The sequence below is a fragment of the Zeus faber genome (genome assembly GCF_960531495.2).
Source record: "Zeus faber genome assembly, chromosome: 11".
NCBI lineage: Eukaryota > Metazoa > Chordata > Actinopteri > Zeiformes > Zeidae > Zeus > Zeus faber.
In genome coordinates, this window is record NC_137205.1 from 8,730,997 (window position 1) to 8,757,066 (window position 26,070).

Below are 26,070 nucleotides of genomic sequence, written 5' to 3' on the forward strand. Positions count from 1 at the left end.
CTTTTCGGCTGGAGTCCCCTAAAAAAAAGGTAAAATACTCTCGTGATCCCGTCATTCCAACTCGCAGATGTTTGACAAACCTCCGTGGAGTTGGCACCCCATGTGATTAGAATTTGAATAAAATCATTGCCATTCATGCTGCGTTTGTGCTGATGCATGAGCTGTTGAGTAACTTTCCACTCCATCATCGTCCATATCACTCGATCGCTGACCAAACGTCCCGATTTGTGCGGGACTGTCCAGCATTTGGACCCATTGTCCCGCGTCCCGCAACCAGATGGAATGTCTTGCACTTTGATCAATTGAAGCTTGTAAATTTAAATATATACATTCCTATCATATTGTCAATATGATTTGCTCCCATGCAGGCTGCGCAGAGTCAGCGTAGCAGCAGCTTTTCTGTCCGGGACAGGAGTGGGAGAGGGAGTTGCTATGGTTACAGGGACGCACACAGGCGTGCCCTGTCTCTTTCTCTTGGTGTCTTTTACTGAAAACCTAGCCCACTTAAGAGTTCTTTATTGTGCGCCTACTGAATAATTTAACTGAGAGAATTATTTTGTGAAAAATTATTTAATAAAAAATAAATAAAAAAAACATGTGCATGTTTGTGCATGTTCGGAATATCATCTGGCGACCCCCAGAAAGTTAATCAGTTAAGCTGAAGGTACAGTTAAAAAGACACTAGAGCAAAAGACGTTAGAACCACCGGAGAGCATGTCCCAGAACACGGTCAGCAGGATACTCAATAAGAACTCTGCAGTGAAAGAAGCACGAACGGGACAGCGAGAGGAGGTGGGAGTGGCTTTGCTTTACATAAAGATGGAAAATATATATATATATATATATATATATATATATATATATATATTGAAATCAAAGTCAATGTCATTTATTGACAGTCCCGTATTTCCTCAAATAGTGACCGGGGCTTTTATTTACCTCAACTGCCGTCTGGGTGCCGTGCTCCTCAAAATAAATACATAGAAAATAAACCTGCATTATTTCTTTTTGTTCTGAGACATGGGAACGCCCTGGACAGCACAGTGGAGATCACTCTCCATTACGCTATCAACTGTCCTGATCCACGGCAGAAATTCCCTTAGTATAAAGTGTTTGTGTCATACAAGTAGAAACAAACTAAAACAATAGATGTAACATATAAACACAGTAAAATCCGAACACCGGAACCGCACATGATGCGCTGGAGGAGAAAGATTTATATTTCAGGGGATACGGTATCTATAAAACTAACAAGCTTGTTGACCCAGGAAAAGGAGGAGGTTGAAGTCCGTCCCCCGCCATGGCGCAACGGCATTTGGACCAATCGCGACAAGGGGAGCCCTCGGAACGAGCAAAAGACAAAGTTGGCCTCGGGGGGCTTTGCGCTGAGGACACAGCAAGAACCTAGATCACCAATTTGTTTTTATCTTGTTCTGAAGACGTCTTTTTGGTCTAAAGCTTCTGCTTCTCTTTAAGTGTAAGTGTACCTTACACCTTTAGCTGTCTCACCTGTACTGGAAAACTAACGGGAGTCTGCGTGCGTAAAAGTTAACAGGGTGGTAAAGCCCAACGGTATAGCAAATGCTCGGGGAAGATCCGGCCTCCTTAAAGGCAGCCTCTCGAAGGATGCCAGCCCCACGCAGATAAAAATCCAAGCACACTGTAAATATTTAGGGGATTGCTACTTAGCTCTTAATGATCACCGACTAATAAAACAGTATCAACCATCTAGTACCAACCAAGTACGACCAATTCAATTCCAATTCTATCCTCAAAGTCAGGCAAGTTTCTAAACACAACTTGCTTTTCGATATGTTTTTAGGACCTTTCTGCGTGTCTTTTTGAGCTGAAGGAAATTTAAGGGATGGGAGAGGGGAATTATCGGAGACCATTTCAAAGGACACGCTGAGAAAAGGCACTACACAAAACTTGGGTCAAAAAACAAGTTGACGGAACATCTTTGGAGTCGTGGAGTCCACATAAGGCAGAAGATAAGGCGTGAGGCAAAACAGGGATGAGTTAAGAAGCATCCTCGTTTTGAAGGTTCAGCTAGACATAAGTTAACTCAGGTGGTTGGCTCAGGCCACTGCTGTCACTCATATAATGTATTGGATGGTACTCCGTAAGAAAATGTTAGGTGGCTGAGGCAATCAGACCCAATTTAGGACCCGGAGATGAGGCAGGAGGCAAAAATGCTTAAAAATGAATAGCTTAGTTGCTTAAAAGAGGGAGAGAGATCGGTATCGGATTGGTATCGGCATCGGCAAATACTTAAGGTTGTGTTATCGGTATCTGACGTGAAAATGTGGTATCGAGCCATCCCTACTATTGATCAAATAAATGTATTAGGAGATGAACTCCAGATGACTTAAAAAAGAGAAGGCAGGTGGGACATCCTGAATTCCTGGAATTCCTGGAATGGATAATTCATAAAATAATATATTAATCACATACACATCTATCAGACGTGTAAATTATTTCCCAAACGGCTTCAACAATCTGTAGGGGACACTGCTTCCTGTCGCTCTGAGCTTCTGCTTTCATGCGAAATTCCGAAATAGGAATTCCAAAAAAAAGCCTGACAATCCCTCTTCACCGCCTTGGGGTCACAGACTTCTCCCTCCATTCGCCCTCTCGTCCATTTCCTGTCCCCATTTTCTCCTTCAATTTATCCCTCTTTCTCCTCTACCTTCAGCCAACCCCCAACTCTCACTCTCTCCTTCTTCATACGACTCTCCAAATTATTATCCCTTTTAGTCTCTCTCTCTCTCTCGCTCTCGCTCTCTCTCTCTCTCGCTCTCTCTCTCTCTCTTTCCCTCACTCGTTTTTCTCTCCGTCCTCAAGGTCATGGTCCTTAAACACTCACTGAGAAACGTTCTCTAGGGGCCCAGCTATCTCACACACACACACACACACACACACACACACACACACACACACACACACACACACACACACACACACACAAAACGATGCTATGCAGGCAGATGAGTGCATGTGTGTGTGTATGTGTGTGTGTGACTATACTGAAACAAACACACACGCACCCTTTGGGGCAAAGCTATCGAAGATATGTGTGCAAGCCAGACAGGGCGGGGGGGGAGACTGGATTTGTGTAACCTGACCTGCATCCCTCCATGTTCCCAAAATACATTGCACAGTGGTACACTGCCGACACACACACACACACACACACACACACACACACACACACACACACACACACACACACACACACACACACACACACACACACACACACACACACACACACAGAAAGTGAGGTCTGAGTAAAGTGAGGACTTTACTCATGGGTTTAGCGGGTTAAGTGAGGACCCATGTTTCACTTCTAAACCAAAGAAATTGTAAATTTGGAGGCCGGTCCTCACAAGTATAGTCACGCACGCACACACACGCACATTTCTTGTACTGGTATCAAAGTGAGGTCCAAGTAAATACACCTCGTTAGTGAGGACCCATGTTTCCGCACCAGAAACACGACACGGTGACCGACTGGAGGTCTCCCAAACTACAGTAGTTGCAAGTGCTGGAAAAAAGTGAATGCCTTCTATGCCTTTTTTTTTTTTTTCAACTTTACAAAAGGTCGATTCAGTTGTTGATCGCTTGGCTTTTTTATTTTATTTGCGACACAACCAGCCCTATACTGGTTATGCTAGCATTAGATGCATGCTCGCCCGACCTGTCCTGCAGACGACGCCTGAGCAGGGGGCACCGGAGTGCAGGGAGCCCCGCAGCCAGACAGCTGCGCCAGCTGGGACATCCCCTGCTGCCCCAGCTTCTGCAGCGGTTGACCCGCCTCCCGTTGCCACTGCTACCGTGGGTCCTGATGGAGTCATCCAAACGGGAAGCCGTCCTCCCCGGGGCCCGGGCATATTGGTCACTCCCAGCCCCAATGCCGCTTCCTCAGGCCAACATCACTCATCCCATCGAAAGACTGTACCTGTCATTGCAGTCAATCAGTCACCCATTCCTCTCTCCCTTCCCACTACTTTGATCGTTGGGGAGTGCATTATCTGAGGCATCCCTTTCATAAATGCGGTCATGCGCTGCTTTCCTGGAGCTATTACCCCTGACATCCTGGATAAACTCCCGACAATTACGAAAGTAATAGTCCACGTCGGCACCAATGACACTACCCGTCAGCAGTCCGAGGCTCCAAGCTGACAAAAGGAGATTTTATGCGTCTTTTTAATCTCCTCAAAAGTTGTGGAAAAAACGCTTTTATTTCTGGTCGACGCCACACAGGGTCGCGGTGCGAGGTGTTTTTGCAGGATTCTTGGCCTACAGACCTGGCTCCAGTCTGTGTGTACAGCACACAATTATTGGCTTTATTCATAACTATGACCTGTTCTGGGAGCGCTCCTCTCTAAAGATGGGACGCTCTTCACCCGAACATGCGAGGTAGTCGCATGCCTATGACGAGGTGGCAGCATGCTCCACACGTGATGGACTATTTACATCACACACCTGCCTACCGGAACTCTCTTCCTCCCCTATGCCCACAACAAAGACTGTCACACCCTACGCTCAAACCAGCTCCCCCTTTTGGAATGACCACACTGCCAAGAACACTGCCACAACAGCCTGGCCGTCAAACTGTTAAGTGTAAATTCTTTCATTTCTGTTTCGATTATTACTAGACTCACCAATAACTACTCAACACACTGTTAGTACATCAAGCATAATAGCTGTTCCCCAACAGCCCACTATGTCCCTAAACCCTATCCCTCAAACCATAAAAGCTGCACTGCTTAATGTAAGATCGTTATCAATTAAGTCTTTCCTAATCAGTGACCTGGTTATGAGTCAGAAACTAGACCTTGTGTTTCTGACTGAAACTTGGCTTGATGCAAATAACAGAGCGGCTCTTCTTACCGAATTAGCACCCCCAAATTTAACCTCATTAACGGCCCCGGAGTTGAGGGGTGTTTTAATGTAGGCGGGTATCATTTGGAGACTTCTCATCGTTTGAATATCATCCTGCTGTACTGAAATGCTCCCCTCGTGTTTTACTCCTGATTATAAACAGACCGCCAAAGTATTATAGTTTTATCTTTTGCTGAATTACACTACTGTCCATAATCTCTATGGAATATGACTGATGTTTATCTATATTAGGAGATGTTAACATTCATATTGACAACCCCAATGATATCAATGCCAAAGAACTTAGTAACTTACTTGACACCTTTGGACTGTCTCATCATGTCTCCAGGCCCACCCACAACCAGGGCCAGACCTTAGATTCATTTATCACAAGGGGTTTTAAGTCATCTCCTGCGACGGTTATTGATGTTGCTGTCTGATCATCTTTGAATTTTTCTTGAAATGTCTATTACTCCCGATATTCATATTAGATCAAAAACTGTTAGAAAACAATATATCAATGAGATTACTAGTGCACTGTTTATGAAGACTATTTCCCTGGCACCAGCTTTTGCCAGCCTCCGTTAATGATCTTTTAGATGGTTTCAATTCCAAAGTTATGAATGTTATTGATGTCGTTGCACTTGCTAGGGTGAAATCAACTTCCGGTAAAGCAAAAAGGCACCGTGGAGAAATGCTGCGTCCGTAAAAATCCAGAAAAAAACAGTGCCGGAAAGCTGAGCACATTTATTATGACATCTAAAAAGAGAGAATTAATTCCTACTATCTGGAATTGGAAAGTGCGAGACGAACCTTCCCCTCTGACATCATCAGCAAAAACATTAACAATGCACACATTTTCCACTGTTAATTGGCTGAGTAACCCTCTGGCACAAATAGCCCCTGAATTCCTATCCACCGAAAAATGCAAGAAGTTTGCTACCTTCTTTAGGGATAAAATTCAAAACTATCAGTAGTTCCGCTGTGACAGTTCCCCCTGCCACGGGTGACAGAGTTGGACTGGGAGTGAGGTGAGGTGCCTCAGCGGCGTAGTTTTATTTTTAACAGAAAGGCTCGCTCGCCGAAACTCCCAACATAAAACAGAATGAATGGATGGAACGTGCGTCCACCTGTCTGGCAGCGATCTGGTCCGTCGGGTTTAGCTCCGGCACCACGCTTCTCCTCACTGAAACAGACAAACAACGCATAAGAAAAACTCGCCCCACGCCAAGGACCAACCGGCACCCAGGGGTCCGGTTGACCCGACTCAATACAGGTGCGCCGCCACGGGAAGGAGCTAGAGCTGTGTCCCGCAGAGCTTAACAAGACCCCTCGTCTGCCACATCCACATTAAACAAAAATGTATCACCACTACATTCATATCAAAGTCACGTGATAAACATGACCGAGTTTAATGCCATTTACTACAAAACTCTTGAGGAACCTGTACAACATCTTAAGCCAGCCCTCGCAACAGACTTACTGCAAATAGTTAACATTTACATTTACATTTACATTTAGTCATTTAGCAGACGCTTTTATCCAAAGCGACTTATAAGGGAGAATAACATTCAGCTACATTGCGACAGAGATTAGTGTAATAACAACATTGGTATAACAATGAATACTGCAAGGTGGTGCTAAGTAATTGTAGATTAGGACAGGAGGTACTCACTGAAGAGCTGGGTCTTCAGGTGCTTCTTAAAGACAGAGAGGGAGGTCCCCGCTCTGGTCATTTTTGGCAGCTCGTTCCACCAACGTGGAACTACAAATGAGAATAGCCTGGATTGCCGTGGCTGTATGGCCGGCAGAGCCAGGCGACGCTCATTTGACGAGCGCAGCATCCGGGGGGCAACATGTGCTCTTACAAGAGCACTTAAGTAGGCGGGAGCATTCCCAGCAATCACTCTGTAGGCCAGCATAAGAGACTTGAACTTAACAGCTCCCTCCTATCAGGCATTTTTCCAAATGCCTTGAAAACTGCAGTTATTAAGCCTCTACTCAAAAAGAGTACTCTGGTCACTTCCGTAATTAACAATTACAGACCCATGTTAAATCTACCCTTCGTAAGTAAAATAATCAAAAATGTGTCTACCAACAGCTTAACAACAATGTCCGGGTAATCAGGTCCACTCGCTCACTGTGAATTCTCCGGACAATCACCTGCTCTGTTCACACATACAGCTCAATCAGATATTACATAGACTTTGTACTAGGGTGCTGGTTCAGTTTAATATCCGGTCTAACTGATTTGGACATTCACACACATCATTTCAGGGTTGCAGTGCATGTGTGATAGCAGGACATATTCCAATCAGGTTTTCGACCCCATCACAGCACCTAAACTAACTCTTATTAAGGTTATAAATGACATTGACACGAACAATGATTCCGGCAAAATTTCAATCCGAGTGTTACTGGATCTTAGTACTGCTTTTGAAACTGTCGACCATTCAATACCATGAGACATACGGGAAAACTGGGTTGAACTGTCAGGTACTGTCTTAGATTGGTTCAGGCCATATCTGCAAGACAGGGACTACTTTGTTTCGATTGGCAACTACACATCTGAGCAAACCAACATAGCGTGTGGGGTACCTCAAGCTTCAATTCTGGGACTTCTTTTATTCAACCTCTACATGCTTCCGCTAGGCCTCATTGTGCAAAAGAACAGAATCGCCTACCATAACTATGTGAACGACACTCTTATAGACTCGCTTAGTGTATGCATTGACCAAACCAATGAATGGGTGACTGGGCTCAACAAAGAAAAAACAGAGATAATTCTCTTTGGTGCTAAAGAAGGAAGGCTGAACGTTGTGGCTCATCTTGATTCCCTTTCCTTGAAGTTCAAAAATCAAGTCATACATCTCGGTGTTATTATTGACTCAGTTCTGAATTTTAACACCCACATCAAGTCAATAATTAAGTCGGCCTATTATCACCTTAAAAATGTAGCAAGAATTAGAGGATGGACCAAGAAAAACGAATTCACTTTTATTTCCAATAAGTTGGACTACTGTCATACTCTTTTCTCAGGCGTTCCCGGAAAAGCACTGTGGCAGCAGCAGCTCATTCAGAATGCTGCTGCTAGAGTTCAAACAACAACTAAGAAAGATGCATATATTACACCAGTTCATAGGTCTCTGCATTGGCTACCAGTGTGTCACAGAATTGACTTCAAAATTCTGTTACTTGTCTATAAATCACGAAAGACTTGTACAATATATTCACCAGTGCTTTTAATTGCTGCGAATAATTGCACTGGGACTCTAAAATGCACTTTGAGTTTTTATAACTGTGGAGGTGTGTTCTGACCCAAGGCCAGGGACTGAGAAAGAGGAGGCAGGCAGAGGCAAAACGGCGCCGGTTGGCGTGTATTTATTTAAATGTTTGAAACAAAATGCGGCTCGTGGGCCAAAAGGAAAACTTAAAGGCTCGCAGGCATATGAGGAAGTAGTCGCTAGATCGGCGCATAGACGCACTCCCGCTGTGACGTGTGCGGCGCGTTGGGTAGAGCGCTCGTCTTGCCCGGTCAGCACCACGTCCCGCAAGCACGCCGTCCTTCTCTGCGGGGACAACAAACCCTAAATGACTTCCTGGTCCCGGATCGGACGAATCAGCGCGGTACCACTGCTGATTCGCCCGATCCACAACAGCTGAGCGGCCCTGGGATGGGAGCCTGCACCGCCTGTCTGCAGCTGTGGCTTGACCACGCCCCCTTGGCCCACCACAGTTATTTTTGTCTTATATACTTTTTATTATTTTTATGTCTTTTATACTTTTTAAATTTCTTAATTTTTCTGTGCTCCCTTTCTTTTAAATTGAGTTTATGTAAAGCGCTTTGAATTGCTTCTGTGTATGAAATGTGCTATATGCATAAACTTGCCTTGCCTAAACTAAAGAGATAATTACATTTGGAGACCGGTCCTCACAGGTACAGTAAAACAAACAAACACACACACACAGACATGTTCAAAGCAGCTTTCGGAGCAAGTTAAAAATAAAAATACCAAACTACCTATATTCTCACTTAGCGCAGAGGCAAAACTCTCTAGCTCTTCATCCCTCTTGTACCCCCACCTCTCTCTCTCTGCCTCGCCTTGTTTTTCCTCTAAACTGTCTGTGTCACCTGCTCTCCACCCTCCTTCTCTCTCTTTTCACACATATTCACACACATGCACAGGCGTACACACACACACACACACACACACACACACACACACACACACACACACACACACACACAGCACAGCACAGGGGTGGAGGCTAGAGAGAGAGAGAGAGAGAGAGAGAGAGAGAGAGTACTCGGTGAGTGAGAGGGAGAGATCTGAAAAAGGTGAAGGCTGATTAAGGTGTAGGGGAGTGGGGGGAGTGAGAGAAAGGGGAAAGGGTGAAAAAGACTCTTACAGAGAAAGAGAGAGAGAGAGAGGAGAGAGAGAGAAACATTAATCTCTGAAGGCACTGTCTGAGGAGAGCATTGCCTTCAGCATGCTCTGCTGCTCACAAATACAGTGTGTGTGTGAGTGTGTGTGTAACAGATGGAGACAGATAGAGCCTTTTATCCATTGATGAGTGGAGAAACGTATGGGTGGTGTCTGACAGTCAGACAGTTTCCCCTACACAGACACACACACACACACACACACACACACACACACACACACACACACACACTCTCATACACACACAGCAGGCACAAGCACTGTCTGTCAAATTCCTGAGACAAACCGGAGAAACGGCTCCTGTGTGGCGCTGAGTTCTGCAGGATCCAGGCGAACAGAGAAGCTCATTGGGGATTAATAGGTTAAAATCTTGTTGTAGATCACATTTTATAATAACAGCATGTTGCTTCATATTTCACTGGAATAGATCAGATCGCACTCCACTGCACCAGGGCGTCGCTGCCTGGGTGGTGCAGTGGGTTTGAAGCTCCTCTCAGCTCTCTATCTTGGGTGAAGCGCACGGGTTGGAATGACCGGAGACTCAAGCTGTTGCACATTGAGGACCCTCAAGTTGATATGCATAGGCCACGGACAAGAAGATTTTTATTGTTAAATGTAATTTAGTCCAAATTGCCATACCCGTATAGTATAGCAGATAACAGTGAAAATAGGATCAAAACAGTCATTATTGTACATTGTACATCCCTAATGGTGCTAAAGTCTTGTAAATGAAATAATGTTGAAGTTTAAATATTAATCATTTTGCTGGGGACCCCCTAGAACCTCCTGAAGTAACCCCTGAGGGTCCCTGGACCCCACATTGATAAACCACTGCTCTAAAGCGATCAACAGGTGGGGATGGTGTGAGCCTACACCCGTTCTGGGATAGGCTGGATTACTGTAGATTCCAGAGCATGGGATCGTTCTGGGATCAGACGTGTTGGTCTCGCTGCAACCCAACCAAACAAAGTGCTATATTTTTCTACACATCACAGCGGAGAAAGAATAATACAAGGAATATCTTACATGCTAAAACAAATACATTTATTATGATGTTGTTATTTGTATTCCTGACAGACAACTCTTAGATTTACTTTGAAATGATCTTTATTTATTTTGCATCGTTTGAAAATACTTCTCCTGGGCTTGGATGCTGTGCTCAGTGTCAAATGTCAAGGTCTTTAAGTTTGTTTTTAATTTTCTTTTTAATTTGGTGATGTCATTTCTTCTACCCCCCCCAACACGATCCCCTCAACCGCTCGAAACCGACGGCAACACTGACGAAAAATAAACACCACGCCAATCAGAGGGCTAAGATTGGTCCGAGCAAGAACATCGAGGGCTCGTCGGCCAACGACCCGTCACGCTTCGACTCCAATGGCAACCGCGACCGCATGAAGCTTTCCGACTTCAACTTCCTCATGGTGCTGGGCAAGGGCAGCTTCGGCAAGGTGAGAGCCCTGATGCTGTGTGTGTGTGTGTGTGTGTGTGTGTGTGTGTGTGTGTGTGTGTGTGTGTGTGTGTGTGTGTGTGTGTGTGTGTGTGTGTGTGTGTGTGTGTGTGTGTGTGTGTGTGTGTGTGTGTGTGTATGTGTTGGACTGATTTTAATGCTTGGAATGGACATCAACAAAGGTACCCTAACTCTGTAAGCAATGCTCTGTAAGAATTCATTCTTAAAAATACACCCAGATCCATATCCAATATATACTTATATTATGATGCCTATATTTGATTTCACTTTTGACACGTGTCAGATGTCTCTAGTGGAGAAAATGGATTCAAAGTCGACCATTGTGTTGCAAGGAGCCCAAACTACCAGAATAAAATACTGGACCAGATTGCTACTCAGTAACTATACCACTTTTGTCTGTGTGTGTGTGCGTGTGCGTGTGCGTGTGCGTGTGCATGTGCATGCGTATATGCGTATATGCGTATATGCGTGTGTGTGTGTGTGTGTATGTACAAAATGTACAAACTATGCGTGTATCCTCTGTATGTTTGCATTATGCACACACTGCCCATCTGCAAGAGAGCGCCAGTGTGCTGTGTGTGACACACACACACACAAACATTTTGGGGTGAAGGAGGGATCGACGGACGGAAGAGAGGGACGGGGAAAGATGAAGCGTAGGTAGCTACGAGTGGAGACCGACGAAGAGAAAAGAGTGAAGATCAAGAAGAGAGAGATGAAGAATGATGAAGGGAGGTGTTGTTTGAACGTATGTGTGGGGCTGGGCGTGAGCACGACAAGGTCGAGATGAATGAGTCGAATGAGAGAGGCTGAAAGAATTCAGAGAGAAGAGGTCTAAAAATGAATGGGTGGGAGAGAGAGAGAGAGAGAGATGATGGGGGTGAGCAAAGACCTACACAATGAATGGAGACAAGCAGAGGGATATTAAAAAAGACAGGAATAGTGAGGGGTAGAGAGAGTGACTAATATAAAAAGAAATGTATAGATAGAGAGAGAAATAGACGGACCAAGAGAAGGAAAAAGCTGTGTGTGTGTGTGTGTGTGTGTGTGTGTGTGTGTGTGTGTGTGTGTGTGTGTGTGTGTGTGTGTGTGTGTGTGTGTGTGTGTGTGTGTGTGTGTGTGTGTGTGTGTGTGTGTGTGTGTGTGTGTGTGTGTGTGTGTGTGTGTGTGAGAGATTCAGAGAGAAAGGCAGAATGGGGAATAGAGACTGGCAGGCAGAGAGAGATAGAGAGAATTAGAGACGGAAAGGGAGGTAGAGACGGAGGGAATTTGAGAGAGAGAGAGAGAGAGAGAGAGACCATTGTCTGCGTACCAGACCTGTGTGCCAATTGCCTGCTGTTTCCATGGTAACAGGCATTTAAAGGGACATGGATACGTCAATGTGGATAGACAGAGTCGAGGGTCGACCATTACTGAAACACCCGATGTACGCACACGCACACACACACACACACACACACGCATCCTCCCGGACCCACAGGCGTTGCAGAAATTCACATACACGCACACATACACACACACGTACAGCAGACGCCCATACGCATCGCCGACCGGGATTAAACGCTCATGCTTGGGTATGTGCACATGCACACACTCCGTACGACAACAAAACGAACGCGGCCACGCTCGGCATCCGCACATAGTGCGGAGGCGCTCACGTGTGCCTCGACTCGAGTCCCGTCCCTGGGTGAGCGTGGGAGGCAGGTACCACTGTAGCTCTCCTGTTTACCACGGTGTCTGAGGACATCTGCATCACAATACTGCTGCCGCTGCTAGTCGTCCATGGGCAGACAATGCACACACACCACACACACACACACACACCATTAAGACAACCACGGACACATTTTGTTCTCGAAAAGTTTTGCTGTCGCATACTGCCTTTTTTTATGGCCGTATGTATGAATGGGAGGGGTTAGCAATCGTGAGCCACAGTCATGATGAATATTTTTAGGAAGTCAGGGATTTTGACAAAAGCCCCAGCATGTTCCTTTTTGTCAACCTTGAGAATGCTCAGTCTTCCCTAATGTCGCCAAAGATGTTATTAGTCAAGGCTTTCGGTGAATTGATTATTGTTACGTTGACACAATGACGACGTGGGAATCCATTAGGGAATCCATGATGACAGCAAAGACGAACGTCAAATCCCTCTCCTGGGAATTGACGGATTTACTCCAAAAGGAAGTGCTATCCGTTGTTCCTCCAGCAGAGAGGGACATGGGTGTCTGCACTGCTCTACCTCTGCCTGCCTCTACTCTACCCCTACGCTGCTCTACGCTACTCTACCCCTACCTGCCTTTAATCTACCCCTACACTACTCTACCTTTACCTGCATCTACTCTACCTCTACTCTATTTCTTCTCTACCTTCCCCTACTCTATCTCTACGCTACTCTCCCTTTACCTCCTTCTGCTCTACTTCTTCTCTACCTCCGTCTACTCTCCCTCTACACTACTCTACCTCTCCCTCTCTAAATTGATTGATATACTGTATACATCCCTCTACTCTACCTCCCTCCTCCGCCCTCTACTCTACCTCTACCTGCTTCTATCTCCCTCTTCTCTACATCTACGCTACTCCACCTCTCGCTTTCTAAATTGATAGATAAATCCCTCTGCTGTACCTCCCTCTTTCACCCTCTAGCCTAATCTACCTCTCTCTACTCTCCCACTGCCTTCCTCTACTCTTACTTCTAACTTCCTCTACTCTATCTCCCTCTACTCTACCTCTACACTACTCTCCCTCTTCAAATATATAGATAGATCAATCCCTCTACTCTACGTCCCTCCACCTCCCTCTACCCTACTCTACTCTCTACTCTATCTCTTCCTGCCTCTAACATACTCTACTCTTCCTCTACTACTACTCTTACTCTTACTTCCTGTACTCTACCTCCCTGTATCTGTACTCTACTTCCTACTACTTCTATTCTACATATACTGTGAACTGAAGGGAACTGGTGAAGGAACTCATGATTTCCCATCATATCTTGAGAAACTGTATGATATGATTTGATTGTTTAATCTCAAATATAAATAGGTATTACAAAATAAAGTTTATCTATTGTTTTTAGGTGTGAAGTATGGATTAATAATAGGTAGGTATGGCTTAGTCATCACCAATACACTACACAGCTGCCACGACTTTAACCTGTTCTGCCATGGTTATGTCACAATACGACGTCTGAGTCTAGTTGTGGGGCGATAACGTTGCACCCCAGATCCCGAATCACTGTCATTTATTTTCAGGCAGAGCTGCCGGCACCTCTTTTTTCATCACAAGCTGACTTTGTAGCTCGAACTTAAGCGCAAGGAGCTAATCCCCGACTCATTCACTCAGCGGGCTCAGAGTGCCTCTCTGGTTTACATCAATCCTATCTTCCAATCTTCAGCAGGCGTGTATGGCTAAGAGAACGTGTTGTAATGCCAGACGCAACACAGCGGTTCAGGTGCGGAGGCTTTCTTAGCAGGGCTTTAGGCTCACGGCAGCAAGCGAGCACAGGCCGGTACCCAGCAAGCACAATCTTTGCCTCACAACAGCTACTTTTTCCCCCCCTGACATGGAGTCATGCGCTGTAGCTTCGGATTGGCAATTGACGGTGCAGCTGTGTGTCATTAAAACGCATCGATAGAGAGCTGTAGAGTGATGTCACGTTGCCCTGGGCAACGCTAATCCAATTACAAACACGTTGTTAGATATAGCCATGGTAGTATATACGTATATATATTTATATATGCTAGGGATGCAATGATACACGGTATGTTGTTGAACCATTCGGTACGCCCCCTACGTTTCAATACACACACGTGAACCGCGGTTTTACGGTGGAGGTCCACCGGATGTGTTGGCGCAGCCTATGGGCGCCGTAAGAGCTGCTTCCTATTGAAACCGTTGTTGCAGCTCCACCGGCCACGTTCAAATTAGTTTCAAATTAAAAGCCCTCTAGTGTTCCATACACGGTTCCAGTCATATAGGTTTTAAGGTTAATTTTGACAAGGCGCAGCACCCGAAAGGAGTTGTTTTTTCCTGCAACCAACCGACCAATGAAGAACCTGGTCGACTTCTCACCAACAAATGTTTGGTTAACTATTTGGGGGCAGCTAAAGTATGAATTATGAATATATTGAGAGACGGTCAAAAGCCTTTCAAATGTTGAGAACCAGGTATGTAACCAACCAACCAGGGGTATTTTAGATGGAGAGTTGGAGAGTTGGATTTGATTTCCGGTTTTAACGGTATGAGCCTATAGATTTTATGTAAACCGACTTAACCGGTATTTGTCGTTATGAGACGTTCTGGCAAATTGTAAAGTGTCGACGGCATCACAGCGCTAAATCCAACTTGTATTGTATTAGTAATAAGCAATATCACAACATGATTAACAGAATTTATGTTTGTGTTTAGAGATGCTAATTCAGAATTTTTTTTCTGACTGATAGCCGACCCTTGTTAACCAGTCATTAACTGTAATCAGACAAGATTAAAATATACTATTTGGAGTGGATGATGGTCTGTGAGACACAGACATTCGTCCACTCATCCAGACATCCGTCGAAACCAGTATGGCAGAATTTTCTTACTAACCCCCAAGTCAGTCAAAAACATATTCGGTGTTTGTGTCGTCACATATGGAGTTTGATTGCAGCAACAAAGCAATGGGTCTGAATCGTGTCTATTTTATTTAAGTCCCAAAAGTTTATAAGGGACATTTATGAGGGACACGCAGTCTTCAATCCGTTTGAATGGAACCATGTTGTTAGGAACTTCCACACGGACTTCCTTCCCCAGAGACACCGTGAGGCAGGACGCTGTGGACTACAGGTAGTAGACAGCCACCTTCTAACTTTTAGGATGAAGTAATAACACGCAACAAGTGTATCAGCTCTTATCTGCGACCTCTGCCATGCGCAGACAGGGCTCCTACGTTACCCACAATGCAATGTCTTAAAGCGACAGGCCTGGTCACTGCCGGAAGTGTCCTGGAATTGTCTTGACAGACAGACGTCACAGTTATTTTAAATACCCATGTTTAATCAAGATTTATTTAATTATTTCCAGATATTTTTTTATTTCAAGATATCTTTTTGTGGAGAAGAAACTTGGACGGCGTAAGTGTGGACGTCGTGCAGCTCCTCTGCGGCTGGCTTGTGGACGGCTGCCGAGTCCCCGTACGCCGACCCCTCACAGACGGACAAACATTAAGAAAGCTTCCTGCCCCGAATCGGACCAATCAGCTACTTGGGTGCTAATTCGGCCGATTCGGGACAGCTGTGCCGCGCTTAACCACGCTCCAACCACGCCTCCTGGTCCCCCACATCGGTATACTGGTCCGGTGTTTGGCTTTATATCAAACCAGTTTGAACATTTTTACACCGCCCCAACCATAGTGCCCTGTGCGTCTCCTGTCTGCACTGGAGATTTTACGGTGCTTGGTGTCTTTCTCTTGAGAGAGTGTTTCGTCCTTGTGTTTGAAGCTCTGGGCCAGATGGTGTCCTTTCTTTGTTCTTCAACTTTGTAGAGTTTGTATTTACACGGAGTCACACTGCCGCCATATGGGCCACACGGAGTCACAAGCACGCATGCACACGCGCACACACACACACACACACATACACACACACATTGACATGATCACGTAAAAACAAAAACAAATATGCACTCGCACACTTATACACTTACTGTAGGTATCTTGCACACACGCGCTATCATTGTGAATGAAAACAAACCTTAACACATTATGTACAAAACACATGCACGCATACACACACACATACACACACGCACACAATACACACATACACACACGCACACATACACATATACACACACACACATTCACGCACGCACGCATACATAGACCAACTTGTGCGCCTGTGTCCATCTGTTCTGTGATCCCAGAAGAATCGCAAAACCCGAAACCCTCAATATTATCATACCTGAATATTATTCATAATGAAGCATCCGGTAATAATGTTAATGTGATTCCTATTTCGCATGGAAAACAAACCAGTCTCTATTAGTTATTATTTACTAATTATTATTATGACAAATTAAGACTTAAGATACCTATTATCGTAAGCCTATAGGGACAATTACTATATAAATATACTATAATTATTAGAATTAAAAGCTTCGCAGTGGTACGACAGCCAAGCTATGCAGTTGTAAACGCAGGACATGGACACAAACACACCACCTGAAGGTTTAGGACAGGGGTACTGCGACCCCGTAGGGGTACTCAAACAAATTGCAGGGAGACCATATACTGTATATTATATATTATACTATATATATTTCCTTTTGTTTCCTTATACCTTTTGATATATTGTTTACATAATGTGATTTTTTTTTCAATAAAATATACTGACTAGTGAATTTTATTTTTGTTGTGACAATCACACTTTTTGTCAGCGAGGTTTAAGTTAAATATGTGTATATATATTTATATGCCATAAAAAAATGTGAGGCAACCCGTGGTTAAGGACGAGCATTAGATAGCAAAAGATTTCAAATTAAAATAACTGCATTCACAATGAGACCCCATCTTGGTGCTTTATGCAAAAATACATAAAGCTCTTAATGAAATATCTTCCTTTAAAAAAAAAAACAGCGGGGGGGGGGATTGGAGGGCACTCCGGCGAGCCCCCACATTTCAATTAACTCGATAAGGAACTCAGAATATGCGGTCGTGCCAGCCGTATAATTGAGAGTTTAACCTTTTTTTCCCTCGCCTTTTTAAAAAGGCAGACAAATGAGGAGCGGGGTACCCGAACAGGTGGATTCTAACCTTTACGCCGCCCGGTTTGAGAGACGTCTTCTCGAGTTCCTTTTATTCCTTTTTTGTGAGTTTAATAGAAAGGGCAGAGATGAGAAAGAGAAGATCATCCAGGCGTTTTTACTGTAAGTGAATCACTTTGTTAAATTAAAAACAAAACAAAGGTGGAATGGGTCGCAAATTCAGATGACACGTCGGTCACTAGTACAGTACACATAAACTAAATAAGATATTCTCTGTCGCGAAAGCGGCCCATTGGTATCCTGCACTCAGTTGGTTTCTTGATATGTTAGTTATTGAAGCATTTATTGTGTTTAATATGCGTTTTTCGAGCATTTTCCCATAGTTTTGAAAGTACTCGAAATTTACATATAAAGCACTTTTCAGCACTCACACTAGAAAAGCACTGTACAAATACAAATTACTTACATCTATTCCTACCCGCCTAGAAGTTACCAGCTAGTCTGAGGATTGAAATCTTGAAGCGGTAGCGATGCCGTTTGTATGTCTATCTCTGATTTACGAGGAGGTAATGGCCAATTATTTCGTCCCTAAAATGGTGCTTTAAGATGCAGGTCCGCCTGCCATACATCTAAGGAACACCGTCTTTTTCAGAGCTCGTTTAAATGCTGTTTACGTGACACAACCCCGGCAAAATGCAGGGTAGATGGGACACCTGCAGTCCGAAGTCCTTTTCAGGAGAAAGCAGGGTGGCCAATAGGAGAACACAGCACTGAGGAAGAAAAACGGGAAGGGGCTGTTTTACAGGAAGAAAGAAGAGAAATTATACCGAAGGGGGGAGAGGAGGGGATATTTACGAGAGATCTGTGACTCATGTGTATGAACACATAGATTTTAGACACACACACACACACACACACACACAGAGTGGTGTGGCCAATCTCCAGGGAGACAGAAGGCATCGATGATAACTGTGAAAGCACTGCCCACACACACTGGGCGCATGCCTGATTGTGTGTGTGTGTGTGTGTGTGTGTGTGTGTGTGTGTGTGTGTGTGTGTGTGTGTGTGTGTGCGTGTGCGTGTGCGCGCGTCCTGCAGGCGCGATTGGGAGCAAATGTGTTCCCTGATTTCTTCGATTAAAGAGAATATGTCTCTAACTGCTGCCAATCTCTCGCTCTAGCTCTCTCTCTCTCCCTCTCTTGCCCTTCCTTGTGTCTGCCTTGAATCATTTACCTTCTCATCCGCCCCCAAACCCCCCTCCCCCCCTCTGCTTCTTGCTCCCCGTAACGCAATAAAGATCTCGGAGTAAGAAATTTGGCAAAGTTTTCCGGCTTCCGAACTTCTCTCTCCCTTTCTCTAGCTCTTATGCGAACTTGAAATGATCACCATGACGCCAGCTCGTACAATATGTTGTGGAGTGTCTTGAACACCTTAATATGTCATTATGACAAAGTCAAGGGAATTCGGTTTCTCTGAGTTCGTAATCGCTATTGCCATCGTGGCCCGAGGAGAGCATGGAGTTCTTGGTCGACACTTGATGTGAAATAATTACCTTTTTGGCCTCTTTCTTCCTTCATATTGGAATATGGAATAGCCTTGTAACGACCCCGTCTTTCCTTCGGTTATGCAAGCATTCACACAGGGGAACTTTGCCCTGTAACGTCACCAAAGTTCTCTGGTGGGCAAACATCGCAATATTTTATGGTGTCCTTGATCTTCCAGACATTTCAGATGGTCTTTCTCCTTCAACCCTCCCTCCCAGGTGATGCTGGCGGAGCGTAAGGCATCGGAGGAGCTGTACGCCATCAAGATCCTGAAGAAGGACGTGGTGATCCAGGATGACGACGTGGAGTGCACCATGGTGGAGAAGAGAGTCCTGGCGCTGGCCGGCAAGCCGCCCTTCCTCACCCAGCTGCACTCCTGCTTCCAGACCATGGTACGCCCGTAGGGGGAGAGAACCCATCCCACGAGCAGTGGTTCATTACAGCAAAATGGCGTGCTCTGGACACTGGCACACAGATAGAGATACACAAATGACCTTTGCCCGCGGTTGACTGCAAAGGTTGGCGTCCTACGCAAACTGTGATATTGGCAATTTTCTGCGGAAGACAGAGGGGGAACCGGCTCACAGATGGGTGTCGCCGTGCTTTCCCTCTCTTTAGAGACGATTGGATGAACCACTCTGTGACCTCTCGCCCTCCTCCCGTCTATCTATGTTTACCCTCACCCGGGTTTTGTCAATTTTCTACACTGTCTCTCCCTCCTCGTGTGTGCGTTCACCCTCTCTTTCTGTCTCACACACAAACAGATATTCCTCTTCTCCTCCTCCCTTATTTTTAACCAATACCACGAGCCACCTTTTCCTCTCTCCTCACCTCCCTCCCTTGCTCCGCCTTGACACTCTTTCTTTCAGTTCACTTCAGTTCTGTGGCTCAAGCGTCTACATTTAAACAGCAGCACATTGATTAGAATTAAATATTAACAAATAATTTCTATAACTTAACGCTGGACCTCACCGAACGTTTGGTATTTTCTTCGGAAATCCTTCACCAGCCCCTTCGCTGCAACTGCTTTTAGTTGATCTTTGTCGAGGGGGCATTTCCGTCTTCAGTCTCCTCTTAAGCAAGACTTTCCTCTTTTTCTAATTGATGAATGGGGTTTTTTTGTGTTTCCCATTGGATCACGGGCTGTTTCTTCCTTTCTTTGGTAAAAGGTGTATTTTAAGTCTCATGTGTCCTTAAACATTCTTCCAGTCTGCTGTCTTGCTGTGTACAGTGTAGCTTCTGTAATTCTATATCGATGTCTTCTATAACCCTCCGCTCTGGAGACTCATTCTTTTTCAAGACTCTCCAAACTTCTGCACTGGACACGCCCAGTTTCCGTAGCTGACCTTCTTCATGAATTCTTCCGCCGCAGTTAGTTCCCTGGTCGTCCTAATGGGCTGTGCCCTCTGACTCCAGATGCGATCCACAGGCTCAAACAAAGGCTAAAAGACTACACATTCACGGTTCTTTTATGTGCGAACAATCCATGCAAAAGGTAACACGTCAGTCTTCTCTTCTTCTTTTCTTACTCTCCTTCTCCTTCCCCCATTCCCTCCATCCACAGGACCGCCTGTACTTCGTCATGGAGTACATCAACGGCGGTGATCTCATGTATCAGATCCAACAGGTCGGCAAGTTCAAAGAGCCCCACGCCGTGTGAGTACACCATTGCACAATGTCACAAACCATGTCAAATAAGTGAGTACACACACACACACACACACACACACACACATACACACTTAATAATAAATAATCAGGCAGACTTAATATCATCAATGCATTTTTCCCATTGCCAAAATGGCTGTTAACAGACATTTTTGGAATTTAGAATTGTTGGAACCTACTTTGACTTTCTTGTCCGTTCATTTTAGTGGACAGATCCACACAAAGTGTGAAGAGATGGGAAAGAGGCTGTTGAGCCAACGTGCAAGCAATGATAAATGGGTTCAATCTTGAATCATTGAATCTCGCAAAATTGAGCTCCAGGCAGTGCCACAGAAGGGGATTTCCAGAAGCTCTCCGTACAACAGCGGCCTCCAACAGCTACTTGCTTCGTCATCACGCTGTGTGACCCGTGCAGAGTGCTTTGAAACACGCGCTCTGAGCCCTGCTTCCGAGGGCTCCGCGCACCCCATTCCAAAATAAATTCCTCACTTCTGTGAATGTCGGCTGCGCTGCTTGTGCATTCACAAAAGACACACTCATCGTTATTTGTGGTCAGTGTGCTCCTGTTGATCTTATCAGCCGGGCCGTTGCCTTGACAAGACAGCACTGACCTATACTGGGATACACGCACACGCACGCACAGACACACACACACACACACTTGTGCACATACAACTAGGCTTGTTTTGTATTTTTTTCTTACACGCTCTAAAATTACTGATAATTTTTCTGTGTGTCTGTGTGTCTGTGTGTCTGTGTGCGTGCAGGTTCTATGCTGCCGAGATAGCCATTGGACTGTTCTTCCTGCATTTGAAGGGCATCATCTACAGGTAGCACTCTGGACATATTAGGGTCACCGCTCTATGTATCCAATTAATTTGAATAGATTATTGATTTTTTAAATGTATTATGAGAATGAATAAGCATTTCAACACCCAAAATCTCCACAATATAGTCAACTGTGTATTACACCAGCCAGAAGCTATATGAACATCATAGTAGTTTGGTAGTAGTAGTATTAACTTTTTATTCTGCCAGTTAAATTGATTTTAATAGAATGGATTATCGATTATTAGAATTGTTTATGAGAATCAATTGAAACTCAGTATCTGTTCAACATGACACGTTAAATCGGGTCCCGGTTGTTTTAAGTCGTGTCTGCGCCGCCCACAGAGACCTGAAGCTGGACAACGTGATGCTGGACTGCGAGGGTCACATCAAGATCGCAGACTTCGGCATGTGCAAGGAGAACATGGCGGATGGAGTCACCACCAAGACCTTCTGCGGGACCCCTGACTACATCGCGCCCGAGGTAAGTGGGGAGCCTCGGTGGGTATTTATATGTACTTGAGTAGTTTTGTTTTTTTGAAGATATCTTACTTTGGAGGTGATAGGGTGAAATGCAAATACACTTTTTTTTATTATTTTGTTTCGAGTCGAGTCCCAATAGAATTGGTGGCTTCAGGTGAAAAAACTGGCTTAAGGTTATAGGTGATTAAGTAAATGTTTGTCTGCTACTTTACTCAAGTTGCGGGCGGGCGGGCGGGCGGGCGGGCGGGCGTGCGGGCGTGCGTGTGTGTGCGAAAAAAATGTTAATTCAATGGATTTACTTACGTACTGTATATTAAAGAATGTAACTATCAGGTTTGTGTGACATCGTGTTTCAGATCATTGCCTACCAACCGTACGGCAGGTCTGTGGACTGGTGGGCTTTTGGAGTCCTGCTCTACGAGATGCTGGCTGGACAGGTGAGCGTGTGTGTGTGTGTGTGTGTGTGTGTGTGTGTGTGTGTGTGTGTGTGTGTGTGTGTGTGTGTGTGTGTGTGTGTGTGTGTGTGTGTGTGTGTGTGTGTGTGTCTGTGCGTGTGTGTGTCTGTGCGTGTGTGTCTGTGTGTGTGTGTGTGTGCACGCGGGTGTGTGCGTGTGTGTGTGTGTGTGTGTGTATGTGTCTACGTGGGTGACGTTTAAAGAGTCACCAAGCACCAAGCAAGTGAAGCCAAAGTTCAGGTTTGACATAATTTGTATTCATTATCCTGCACCTCTTCAGTAAAGGAAAACCCAAATGAGTCAGACATAATGTTAAGGTCATAACCCTTTGACATTTTGTAATGAAACTTTATCTGATAAAATACATCCCTTAATGAGTTTTGCTTTCCTTGGCATTCATCACTATAAAGATCAGCAGTGCCATCTTTTTGGACATCTCTTCTGGACTAGATATTGTGTCGTACTCTAGGACAAATGAAGGCTTTGAACGCTCAAAATGAAATATCCCGTGATGGTCCTCTCTGCTCTGCTCGACTCTGCTCTCTGTCCATCCTTTCTTTTTCCTCCCCCTTTGTCCATCTTCCCTCCCCTCTCCTCTCCTGTCACAGCCTCCATTTGACGGTGAGGATGAGGATGAGTTGTTTCAGTCGATCATGGAGCACCACGTCTCCTACCCCAAGTCCATGTCCAAGGAGGCTGTCGGCATCTGCAAAGGGGTCAGTTTTGACTCATGAACAACATATGAAGTCAACACATGTACAAATGCAAGCAGTACATTAGTCTCTAGATTGACGCACGAGTAAAATACATTTTATGAACCATGATACCCCACAGTGGGGCGGTTAAGCACAACAATTGGGCTTTTCTGACAGGAGGCTGATCTTAGGTTCCTTTATAGCTTTAGCCATGTTGGTGTGATCAGAGGTTAGAGACCAGCCAAAAACCATCTCCTTGGCTCTCCAGATCTGAAGCTCATTGAGAAAAAAAACAACATTTATATTGTTCTAGGAACCTGAAGTGCTTACCAAAACCCAAACCCTAAAGTTATCATGCAACCCGAGACTAGATTAAGACGAGGTGGCCATTCTCCCCGTTCCCTCAATGTAGTAATGTCTATCCAGCGTGAAGGCAAGGCGGAGAATTCAGTCCCTGAAGTGAAAGAAGTCTGTGATCTTTCATTCGTCAATTTGGCGTCCATTTAGTGTCCGTTTGGAAAAATGGCTGCCATGGCCTTCGGGGGCCAAATTCCCTACGCTTCCTTATCTGTATCTTTTCATAGCATCTGGGGCAAATCTGGTGCTGATCTTCACTGATATTGAGATTGTGTTTTGCTCTATTCTGGGTCCTTTAATTTCATCACACATGCCAGTACATCGTTGGGTCTTGATACTTGGTCAGATTTCATGACAAACAATGTCCAAATTATCTCTGAGATGTTCTCTAAACAAGCTGAAAATGTCTCGAGTCAAAGGGCAAGGATGAGCTGCTGCAAAATGGTGTCTCTTCTGTTTTGATTCTGAGAGAGAAAGGGGAAGACGAACACATCTGCGTACCAAAACACATTTGGGACACAGTCTTAAATGTCCGTCTCATAACCAGTACCTTGGCATTCTTTCCCCCTCCAACAAAATCTCTGCCTCACTATGTCGCTCTCTCTCTGGTTCAGACTGAGACACACACACACACACGCCGCACCCACATATACTCAAAGAGAGAGAGAGAGAGAAAGAGAGAGAGAGAGAGAGAGACTTCCAAATGATCTTCATAATTAAATTCATTCTGACGGAACATTTATTTGGGTGCAAAGACGATCAAAAAAATAGTAAATCTGTCGTCTCACCATCTCTCCAATACTCTGTTATACATGTATTCTCTCTCTCTCTCGCTCTCTCTGTCTCTCTATCTCTCTCTCTCTCTCTCTCTCTCTCTGTCTTCATTATTAAGCCTCTGTTTCCCCAGTTTTCACTGTAGATTCGCTTCATCTCTCACACTCGCACACACGCACATACACACACAACACACACACACACAAACACACACACACACACATATACATACATACACACACACACACACACACACACACACACACACACACACACACACACACGCACGGACACACACTCTCACACTGGCCTAAGCCTAGGCAGTGTGCTCAGTTAGCCGTGGAGTTTGCTTCTCAGAATAGACTAGCAAATAAAATTCACAACTGTAGTGTGTGTGTGTGTGTGTGTGTGTGTGTGTGTGTGTGTGTGTGTGTGTGTGTGTGTGTGTGTGTGTGTGTGTGTGTGTGTGTGTGTGTGTGTGTGTGTGTGTGTGTGTGTGTGTGTGTGTGTGTGTGCACGCATGCGAGACAACAACTAAAGAAGGATCCTACACAACCTCAAAAGTAATGCTATATTCCTGATACTCCTATTCATATTTATTATAATAATATATTTATTGATATTATAATAATTTGGTTGGTGTTTATTTTTTGATATGTTTCCTGCGTTAATATTATTTGCTTTATATATTTAGTTACTTAAATGAAACATTATTTTATCAAGCTTGTCGAAATGCATACTGTGCTTCCACAATTGAATTAAATTCAGAGAGAGAAAGAACTGTGTCCGTTCATCGATTATGACCACATGAAGAATGATGCTGGGTTCTTGGAAAAATTCTTCCTTCCAGTTCGCTCTCAGGAAGAACAAACTGTTGTTGGTTCTCCCTCCTTTGTGTGTGTGTGTGTGTGTGTGTGTGTGTGTGTGTGTGTGTGTGTGTGTGTGTGGGTGTGGGTGTGGGTGTGTGGGTGAGAGTGGGTGTGGGTGTGGGTGTGCTTGATTGGTCTGGGTTCTCTCTGTCCACCCACCTCTGTGTCTCATCTCCTATCTGCACGCCCCATTGAATACTGTGCGACATCTAAGCTTTCTCTATGTTACACATTCTTATTCTCTCTCGCTCTGATTTAATTGGCATTCCGGACCAAAGCAGGCTCTCGAAGAGAATGTTGCGTTAAACCCCCCTCCCTCCCTCCACACACACACACACACACACACACTCTGGTATCAGAGTGAATTCCAAATAAATACACCTGGTAAGTGAGGACCCATGTTTCCCATTCTCTACCTTAATTTCTTTCGGTTTGTCTCTCTTGCCATTCTAGTTGCCTAGTCTTGTTTTTCATTTCCATTTTTATTACATAAAAAATGTTTTCCTCATCATTATAAGATATGAATTAATTGGGAAATAGGACTGGGTTTTATTTCTGGTCTGATATCCTACTATATCCCACTAAACATTTCCATTTAGTCCAGGGACTGCAGAGATAGGCGAGAAAGTGATTGGTTTTACCCTAAATATGTTTGCAGAATAGAGGACATATTAATAGTGTTATCTTATCTTATCTGCATAAACACTGCATTCTCAACACTCTATTCCAGACAGCAATCTATTAATGTCTCATTTCTGTTAAACTTCTGGTTCTTTCGGGGAATATCAGATTCCTTGCTGATCTCATACATTTTTTCTTGAGTGTGTTTTTCACAAAAAATGCAAGAGATTAACCG

At 44.6% G+C, this 26,070-nt stretch overlaps 1 protein-coding gene across 1 annotated transcript in view; it reads left to right on the forward strand.

The window, feature by feature from the left end:
* prkcbb (protein kinase C, beta b) overlaps positions 1-26,070 on the forward strand; it is a gene marked incomplete at its 5' end in the record, with an annotated part of 83,450 nt that overhangs the window by 49,187 nt on the left and 8,193 nt on the right. Inside the window, 7 exons of the mRNA XM_080010166.1 lie at positions 10,640-10,783; positions 19,304-19,477; positions 20,650-20,741; positions 21,521-21,583; positions 21,927-22,065; positions 22,421-22,501; positions 23,128-23,235. Of these exons, the coding sequence (XP_079866292.1) occupies positions 10,640-10,783; positions 19,304-19,477; positions 20,650-20,741; positions 21,521-21,583; positions 21,927-22,065; positions 22,421-22,501; positions 23,128-23,235 (801 nt within the window). The remainder of the gene's footprint in view (positions 1-10,639; positions 10,784-19,303; positions 19,478-20,649; positions 20,742-21,520; positions 21,584-21,926; positions 22,066-22,420; positions 22,502-23,127; positions 23,236-26,070) is intronic.